The sequence below is a fragment of the Sarcophilus harrisii genome, chromosome 2 (assembly GCF_902635505.1).
Source record: "Sarcophilus harrisii chromosome 2, mSarHar1.11, whole genome shotgun sequence".
Lineage (NCBI taxonomy): Eukaryota > Metazoa > Chordata > Mammalia > Dasyuromorphia > Dasyuridae > Sarcophilus > Sarcophilus harrisii.
This window is the reverse complement of record NC_045427.1, coordinates 37,570,522-37,580,301: the sequence shown is the minus strand read 5'-3', so window position 1 is coordinate 37,580,301 and position 9,780 is coordinate 37,570,522. Positions and strand designations below refer to the sequence as shown.

The window sequence follows — 9,780 nt, the reverse complement described above, 5'->3', positions numbered from 1 at the left end:
TTGCTCTCAAGCAGAATCCCGAAAAATCTGAGGGTAGTGTTCTTTCTCTGGTAAACTAGAGCTGTGAGTGTCAAAGCAGGTTAGAGTGAGTAATCCAGACCAAAGGTTAGTTACTCTTACGTCTGTGTGAGAAGTAAGCTGTTACCAGCAGTGTTGTATTAAAAACTATTCTTGGGACTTAGCCCACTCAAGCTGTTGACCTTAGTTATCTGATTACTGATCACAAAAGGGCCCAGGACAGAAAGCTTCTGGCCGGGAGCCAATTCATGTGAATACAGAAGCAAGGAGGCTAGGCTCATCTGAATTAAGATTATAACCTTGCTCAGTAACAATCCTATTTTACTAAGTGACTGCTAAATGTTCCATGATTGCTTCATTTTATTCTCATCTTAAACCCGAAGTCCCAAAATGTTCTAGTCAGAATCAGATTATTATAAAAACAGTTTAAGAACATAGAACTGAAGTTTAGGAAACAGACAAGCAGGGCACATTTGAAACTAATGACTTTATTACATACTTTTCAAAAATACAAGCTGTACATGTGATTTTATATACAATCCTTTCTGTTCTTTATGTAATGTTTATTTTCATTATACATCAATTATTGTACTATGTGCTGGGAATACATAGAAAGGCAAATAGTTCTGCTCTCAAGCTCACATTCTATTTGTTACAGTTTGTCACTCTCAGAATAACAAAAATAAAAATAAAAAAAAAAACACTAGGGGATTTAGCAAACTACAAATTCAATACAGCAGCGGTATAATATGGCAGCCAAAGAAATCTAATTCAATCTTAAACTGTAATTGCAGCTTAGTTTCTAGGAATAAGTGACAGACAGTATCTCAGTATTCTTCCTTGTCAGATCATATCTGCAGTAATGTTTAATTCCAGATGTCAAATTTAGGAAAGATATTGATAAGCTTAATATCCAGAAAGCAACCAGGATGCTAAAGAAAAACTGCTGGGAGGAAAAGGGGGAGTATGTGAGGGTAAGGAGAGAAATGAGGGCAAGGTAAAGACATATACATAGTAACTGTACTCTTTATATAAAGGGTTGTTGTGTGGAAGAGGGATGAAATCTGTTTTGTTTGACATCAAAAGGCAGAAATGGGAATCAAAGAAATTGCAAAGAGTCAAATTTAGGCTGGTATCAGAAAAAAATTTCTAACAATCAGGACTGTCCAAAAGTGCAGTGAATTGCATTTTCTACAATGGTGATTTTGAAGGTAGTAGTTTCCACCTCACTGGAGATCTATGAAGCAAAAGCTGGATGAACATCTGCCAGATGCATTATAAAGGGAATTCCTTTCAGGTATCAACTAAATGCAATTAATTCGGTGGCCTTGTAATTCTAAGTCTGTAATTCAATCACAGGTATTTTGTTGTTTTATAACCTTAACATTTGAAGCAAGTTTACTATCCTCGAGAAAACTCACTAGTAATTTTTTTGTTACTTTTTATTTTCCTCAGTAAGTTTTGTATGCAAAAGTAGGTTTCAATCTTGGCCTAATTGAGAAGCGAATGGAAGGAAATCTTCAAATGCAGATGGTAAACATATTTTTGTTACCATACTCTCAAAATGATTTGTTTTATAACAAATAAATATAAATGCAAAAAAAGAACCAGAAGCTTCAGCAAATTAAATAAGATTGTTTATTTACAAAGATAATAATTTTTCATTAAAAATACCATTTCAATATAGTACACATGAAAAATTACAAGGAAAAAATGTAAATAAATTCAGTGTTGCCCTTTTTATACCAATCAACAGAGCACTTAAACGTGCATCTTCTACTGAAAACTGAAAAGGAGAATACCCAGAAAAAAACAGATCTGATTCAGATTATAATTATAAATTCTTTTCATTTCTTAAAGTATGAGCCAAAAATTCATTTCCCCTATGCTTAATGTATCAGAACCAATACAAATACTCTTCAATTAATTATAGTAAAAGAGATAAGATGATTTAAACAATTTTAAAATTCTGTATGCTTATCAAAAATGAATAATAGTTTCTTTGCTTTTCTCGTTCAGTAGTTTTCTTTATATATCAAGATTTACAATAAAAAAACTAGAATAACATATACATACTTCAACTAGAATTTAGAAAACTAGAATAAAATAACATACATACTCCAAATATAAGAACAATTATCACACACAACAAATTATAATGTCTTGATTTTTACTTGAGGAAAAACATTTAATACCACTTAAATCATCTAAATATTATTACAACTCATAAAAAGAACCTAACAAGTTCCACAATTATTTTTCTCCCATAGGAGTAGCATACTCTAATATAAATATGTAATGGAGAAACAAAATTTACAAAACAGCTCCTTTTCAACTTGAATTTACTGAGGAACTAAAGTAAATATGTGGAGTTCTGCTAATTGCTTTTCAAAAACCACACTGAAGATAATTAATTTAAAAACTCAATCCACATAAAATGTAATAATTAATATTTATACAGCCCTTTAAGATTTGCAAAGCACTTCATAGACATTATCTAACTTGTCACAACTCTTTGATCTACCACAGACCACATACCTGATTTCTTAACTTTCTTCCTCTTCTCATACAAAAGGATACCCTCTTTCCTTCAACTGAAATCACTTCCAATTATTGCTGGAAGTTAGATCTGCATCTAAATCATTTAATTTTAGGGGCTCACCTACAGATTGAATTTAAATGTTATAAATTAGATGAAAAGTGCTTTAAGAAGGAAATAAAAGATCCACTCCTGGTTATTAAAAAGCTAGGCTTTTAAAAGCTTCCTTGAAGTTCCTTAAGTATCAAGAATATTGGAATTCAGTTTTAGAATTAGAATTAGAATTTAACCACATACTGTTCAGGAGACAGGACAGGGACTAGGCTTTCAGGGACACAGGTAACACTCAAATAAAGAAACACTCTCTACCAATGCAGATTAGCACTTTAGCTGCAACCTATATCCTTACTGTGGGGATGAGCAAACTACTGCCCAGGTTGGCCAACCCACTTGTCTTTGTACAGCCAGGGGCTAAGAATGGTTTTTTACATTTTTAAATAAAGTTTTACTGTATTTAAGAATATAAAAAACATTCTTACTGGTGAACCAGATTTGGCTTGACCCCCATCTTCCTAGAGAGCCGCCCAGAGTACTGACCAATTAAGAGATCCAGTTAGGGTCATACAGATGCCAGCCCCAGGTCTTCCTGGTCCCAAGGCCATCTTTTTATCCAATATGACATGCTACCTCATGCTAATCATGCTAATCAAAAGTTTTTTTTAAAAGCATACACTGATCAATAATACAGCAGAATTTGTTAAAGTGGCAACAAAAAAAACAAACTAGCAAACACACATACACACTCAGAGCTGCCAGACAAAATAATTTTCCAACAGTTTCTAATTCTCTTGTTAATGAATTATCTATTAGGCTCCTCTATTTTACAGTTAGAAAAAATCTTCCACAAAATGACCAGTAATTAATCAAGATATTAATTTCCTCTACAAACCTAACTCCTGCTACCAGACAAGCAGTGATGTAACATCCTGAACACCAACATTAAATCCATTTATTTTTGTTCCCCTTAAGAACTCTTTCCCTGAGCATGTCGTTCCATGTAAATTATAATCTTAGAACCTAAATTTTAATGAATACAAATTAGGACACAGTAAATGAAAGAACACTGTTAACTACCCCAAAGCTTTGCTTAAAGGGAAAATGTCTGTATGAGTCACATTTTTCGAACTTTCTCTTCTATTCTTAAATAAATGAAAATAAAATTTCTCTCTGCAAGTGACTTATTCATAAACCTGTAATGGAGCTCAAAATAGCAAGCCAAGAACATGAAAAATTTGCAAAATAATATTTATCAAATTACTTCAGCCATCAGAGCATGCCATCTATTTTTAATATGGCCAAATGTCTTAAATGAACATGCCAAAATGATATTCTCCAATTTGTTGATCCACGGGGATCACATAATTATTAACTAGTGTTGACTTGTCCAATATTTCCAATCAGAAATCCTATTATCCCTAACATTTAAGTGAGAAAGCAAAAAAATAAATAAATAAAGACTTCCCTTACCACACACCCCCTCTTCCAGTGCTAGTTTGTTTAGTTGACTAACTCTTCCATAAATGTTCTTTTTGAGGTTGTTTTCTACTGAAATTGTCAAAACAGTGAATAGTACTATTACTGAACCATCATTCCTTCACAATACTTCATTCTCCTCCCCCTTATGCTATATTCCAAGTTCCCAATATGAAGATTTATGTATCTAAGCATACAGATATATAAATATGCACTAAAAAAAATCTTGAATTAATTGATTGTGAAGTCATTTCTCACACACATTACATGACTCCCCAGTGAAGTCTTTAATACAAATAAATATGTCTATAAGGCATGCTGAATAACTTTTCCTTTGAATTTCAAACATGATTGCTGGTTCAAATGTTCCTAATACCATTTTGGTTAAGTAGTTTGGGCCAGAATACACACAAATACCCATCTAGAAATGGCTTTACACAACTACAGATATGTGAATAATGGAGCAAGATGACTATTGGCTAAAGTTATGAGCACCCTGAAAATCAAGGCTGAAATGGTGAAATAAAGAGTTGTTCAGATGGATTCATCTCCTCTCACCAACAATATGAGCTTTTATACTTTAAAATATGAGATTTAGTGTTATAAGGTTACTATATCTTGCCTATTATGAGTAAGAAATCAGCTCATCTAGATAAATTCACACAGGCATAGCCCCTATTAATTATCCTTCCAAACAGATACACACACACACATACACCCTCCCCACCTTCTCCCCCACACATTCCAAGTCTAGCAGCTGAACATCATATGAATCAACTTTCCAAAAGCTGGAAGAACCTTCAGCTTATGGGTGTATACCTTAAAGTTACAGAAAATGAGAAGCTGTGTGAAACCAAAGAGACCTTGAAGGAGACCTAGCTTTCCCCAAACTGAAGTCCCTGAGGCTTTAAAATAAATCAAAATGGAATTTTCAAATCTAAAGACACAGCCAAGGTAAAAAGCACTGTCTGCACTTTTACAGTGTGGATTTCTGCTGTTGTTCTCCTTGAATGATCAAATGCAACTGCCTTTTTGCAATGGCAGTGTTTAAATCCCATAAAAACTCTAGCAGCATTCCATTAAGGACAACTTCCATTGGCACAAACTGCAAAACCTGATGGGAAGCATCAGAGCCAAGCAACGTGCTCATCAGTTCTTTCAGATTCTGCAAGTACTGGAGAACAGGCGTTGGGAGGTCCCGATAGCCAACACACAGAAGGACCGCACAAGTGCTCAGGGGCTCGGAGGAAATTGGACAAGAAAACGTGACGAACTTGAAGCAGCTATGCAGGACCAAGACCATGCCAGCCATGAACCGGGTAAAACAGGACAGCACAGGCAAGATCAAAGCGTCCCCTGGCTGAAGTCGAGGCAGGCAACGCAGAAAGCAGTCCAGAAATACCTGCTGATAGCTGGGCTCTCCATCATGAAGCAAAGAACAGTGGAAATTCATGAGGTCGGTGGACTCCAAAAGGCTTACTTCTACAGCCTCAAAGGTGTTGTTATCGGGAGGCGGCAAACCCACCAGCAGACACTTGATTTTGTTGCTCAGTCCTTCGGCTGACTCCTCCTGAGAGCCCTTGGTAAGACTCAACAACTCAGAGAAAATCAACTCTACAGAAAGTATGTGGCAAGAATAACAATGCTGTGGCTTTTGTCTAATTGTGGAACCCAAATTCAGAGCACCACCCCATGACTTTTCGATGGCTTCATTTAGAGTTTTTAAAATCTCCCCATCACAAAAAGGAGAACACTTTACCTTTGGTAATTTCATTCCCTCTAAGACATACCACAAGTGATATTCAAGGTTACAGCAAACACTTTCTAAAATGGTATTTTTCCCAGTATTACTTATAGCGTGCTCTTCAGTCCAATGGTTGAAGTAGCCATTGGCCATCTTCTCTTCCCATGAAAGCGCTTCTAGCATCTTTCTTTCATTATAGGTTTTAAAATATCTGTTTCTTTGTCCAAACCATTTTGAATTCATACTACACCCAATATTGGATTTCTTTACTAGCCAATTACTTTTGGAAAGGCGCTTCATTTGGAACTTTTGCATGTAGTGCTCCACAGCACAGTCCCTTAAATTATTCAGCCTGGCTTGTTCCACTTCACTTATGCATTCAAACAGACGAATATTTTCAGAAATAGTCTCCAACTGATACTTGTGAAAGAAGACACAGCATTCTTCATGTCTTTTGAGAAACGATTCTGGAATTGTATGTTGGGGGAAAAGAGCTTTATTGATAATTTCAATTCCAAAATGATGCATCATTTTAGTCAACACAGGATGGATGGCCTCTCTCCCCAGATAACAAAGACAAACTACATAGACTTCTGAGTTCCCAGCTTTGCTAGTAGCAGGTTTGAAAACATGAATCTCCTCAAAGGAACAATTTAACAGGTACATCAAGTTGATAGAACAATGTTCAAATAAGGTAAACATCTTCAAAACAAAAGAGCCACCACTACTAAGAGTCATCAGCGCAGTGACTACTTCACAGTAATGCAAAGGGGAGACCAAAGCTTCTTGTTCACCTGGATTTCCCTGACAATCAAAACTCCCATCTGCAGTGACCAAGTGAACAGGAGACATGTTGCTTATGAAATGCTGAAGCCCGGTCAAATGTTTCAGGGTCATGATATCACCAGTGTTATCTGGACCAAAGTACCACCATGGCAAGGTATTTGCAATAAGTCGGTCATCCATAATCATCATAAGGTTGTCATTTGCTTCATGGTAAGGATTCAGGGTGTTAGCTACCCAGTTCCAATCACAGGGTATATTATGAGATCTTAAATAGTGGTTGAGACTGGCTATAAATGCGCCAGGAGCTTCACAAAGGTGTACTGAGTTTAGCTCTCCATTCTGAAAAGCTTCTTGTGGAATAAGTGGGAAGCTACATAATACCTCATGGAACTTACACCAAGCCTGAGTACAAAGTTCTGCATTTACGATCTTTTTCACATGAGGAATGATTTTCCCAGCTTTGTTGGTGAAAGAAGTGTGCTGATGCCAATCATCTAGGTTTTTATCGCTCAGTAAGTTCTTTACTTCATTCATGGAATTCTTCAAAACAAGAAGTGAATTGAATTCCAAGTGATCACAGGTAAAAACATCATTGGAATCTGGTAACTGCCACTCATTACTGGGTGGTTTACCGTAGGAAAACTTTTTGGCAAAGAGTTCAGAGACATCAGCAAGAACATCAGGACTGAACTTTTCAAGGCCTCCTGCCTGATCACCCGAAGTCTTCTTCCACTTACTCATTTTCAAATTAGATTAAAACCTATGAAAATTTAAAACAAAAACACACAGTTAAACAAACCACCATCTCTCCAACTCCAGGGATACCACTTGCTCATCCAAAGCTGCCCATCACTCCCAAGGGCAAAGGGCAAAAGGCTCAGTTCAAAGGTTTGCCTCCCTAGGGAATAAATATGGACCCTGCATGAAAACATATGGGGGAAATCATACTTTTCTGTTACTACAACAAAATCACAAACCTTTGAAGCACTAGGCGTTAACAATTCTGAATCTCTGTGAATTAAAAGTTCAAACTGACTATCCATAAACACTACATACATTTCCACACATTCTTTATTACGATGCCATGTAACAAGGGCACGGCTTATTCTCAATATTTTAATCTAGTTCACAGCAATGCATTTCAACTTTAATTTATTCCTTTAAAAATAAATGAGGCATTATGAGTATAACTTGAAGCTGTACAAAAATTATATAAACCATCCTTTTATTCCTCTAAATGGATTTTGCTGCCTGGAACCCCTTTGGAAGTTACTATTTTTAGGAAAAAAAAAAAAAAAAAGAGACAGGGAATTTAGTGCAAAATGTAAACCACCTCCCACCGACCCAAGGAGGGGTGAGGAGGAGGAAGCCCGATTCCCCATTTTTCCCCCACAGCCCCATGCTGAGGTCACTGTCATTTAGGAGTCCGAGCCGGCCCAAAACCATCAAATCCCAAATATTTAAGGGCATGGGTTGGAGGAGGCAATGGGACTGATGTTCAGCATACAAACGTGACGTGACGTGACGTGACCACGCCGTCCCCCGCCTTTGGTTACAAAGCAGAGCGGGAGGGCAGCGCAGAAAGCAACACCAGAGGGCTGAGCAAAGCAAGTCGGGAGCAGCGTCTCTGAGGAAACTTGAAGAATGTTAAGGGTTTTAGCTGGGAAGGGGTTCGACATTCAAGTTACAGATATGAGCCAGACCCGTGAACATGGAGAATCGTTGCTAGGGGACAAAGGGCTTTATTCCCCATAACGTGACTTTTTAATGCAATTATCTGTATGCTGCATTTGAGGAAACCAAAGCTAAGGGAGGTTAAGCCTTTTGCACCGGCCAACCAGCAGCAAAGGGGGCAGAGCAGTGACGTGATCTGGCCCGAAGATGCGAGTTCGAATCCTCTTCTGTGTGTATTAATTCTGTGACCGCGAGGCAGGCTCTGGACTTCGCCTTCCCCGTCTGTGATTTGGGAAAATGCAGGAAATAAATGCAGGAAATAAATGCTCCCCGGGGGGTTCTGAGGGTCCAGAAGCATTACCAAGCCCTTCACTAAAAGCTGGGGCACAAAGGGCAGCGCGAGCTGCGCCTGCCCTCAAGGAGCTCACAATCCAAGGGAAGAGAGGACAGAAGCGCGCCCCGGAAGCGGGAAGGGGGGTTTCCGACACCTGGGGGCGGGGCAAGTCCCCTGCCGAGGAATGGGGGAGGGGTCCTGCCCGCCCCGCCCGCGCCTGAGGCCCCGGGGGTCCCCAGCGCCCTTCCTTCACGGGTGACGGCGCGAAGTCGCCGGCACAAGGAGGCCGGCGAAAGCTACACACCTGAGGGATGGAAGCCGAAGAGGGCCGGGCCCGGAGCGGCCAGATCGCAGCCCGATTCCCCGCCGCGCCAGGAGGCGGGGCCCCAGGGCAGGGCCTGGCTCCGGGAGGCAGCGCAGCGGGGCCCGGGAGGAGGCGGCGGCGGCGCCAGCGGCCTTCGGCTCTGTCATGCCTCTGCGGGGAGCGGGTGGCCACCGGGCCTTCCTGCCCTGGCTCGGACCGGGGGCATCGCACGCTGCCCGCGGCCAGGACCCCGACCCCGGACGGGAAAGTGCCGGAGGGCGGAGGCGGGGAAGCGGCACGGGCCGCCGGGGTCACGCACGAGCCGCCGGTTCACGCACGGCTAAGTAGCCGCGTGATGACGTCACGAGATCGACGTCTTTTGCGTTTGCCCTGGAGCTCCGCCCTCTTCTTCCCGTCCTCTTCCGTAAGCGGACAAACACCGGAATCTCGAGTTCGGTTCCCTCCCCTCCTCCCCAGGCCCCTGAGGGGTAGGGCATGGGGGCGGAGTTATTGGGGGCGGAGTTATTGGGGGCGGAGCCAGGCGGGACTGGGGGCGGGGTTATTGGGGGCGGAGCCAGGCGGGACTGGGAGAGTATCAGAATAAGAACAATAACCCTTGTGGAATTGAGAGGGTAATAATGATGGCCAGGGCATTATTGGGAGAGAACAATAATAATAATAATAATAACGATGGCGGAACTGCAACAGGAGGAGGAGGAGGAGGAGAAAAAGAAAGAGGAACGGTGATCATGACGGAACTGAGAGAAAATAATAAAGGCCACTTTATTAGGTGTATTAGGTGTATTAGGGATAAAGGTGGAACTGAGCGACAACCGTGGTGTTATTGG

At 40.3% G+C, this 9,780-nt stretch overlaps 1 protein-coding gene across 1 annotated transcript; it reads right to left on the bottom strand.

Moving 5' to 3' along the window:
• Nucleotides 1-486: 486 nt before the first annotated feature.
• Nucleotides 487-9,295, bottom strand: CMTR2 (cap methyltransferase 2). The gene is made up of 2 exons (XM_031949958.1): nucleotides 8,933-9,295; nucleotides 487-7,380 (listed from the first exon to the last, which is right to left on the bottom strand). Exon 2 carries the CDS (start codon nucleotides 7,359-7,361, stop codon nucleotides 5,067-5,069), a length of 2,295 nt encoding a protein of 764 aa, XP_031805818.1. The 5' UTR covers nucleotides 7,362-7,380; nucleotides 8,933-9,295; the 3' UTR covers nucleotides 487-5,066.
• Between the last annotated feature and the right edge of the window lie 485 nt (nucleotides 9,296-9,780).

Coding starts and splice junctions, on each gene's coding strand:
- CMTR2 (XM_031949958.1), bottom strand. CDS start 7,361: ATGAGTAAGTGGAAGAAGACTTCGGGTGATCAGGCAGGAGGCCTTGAA.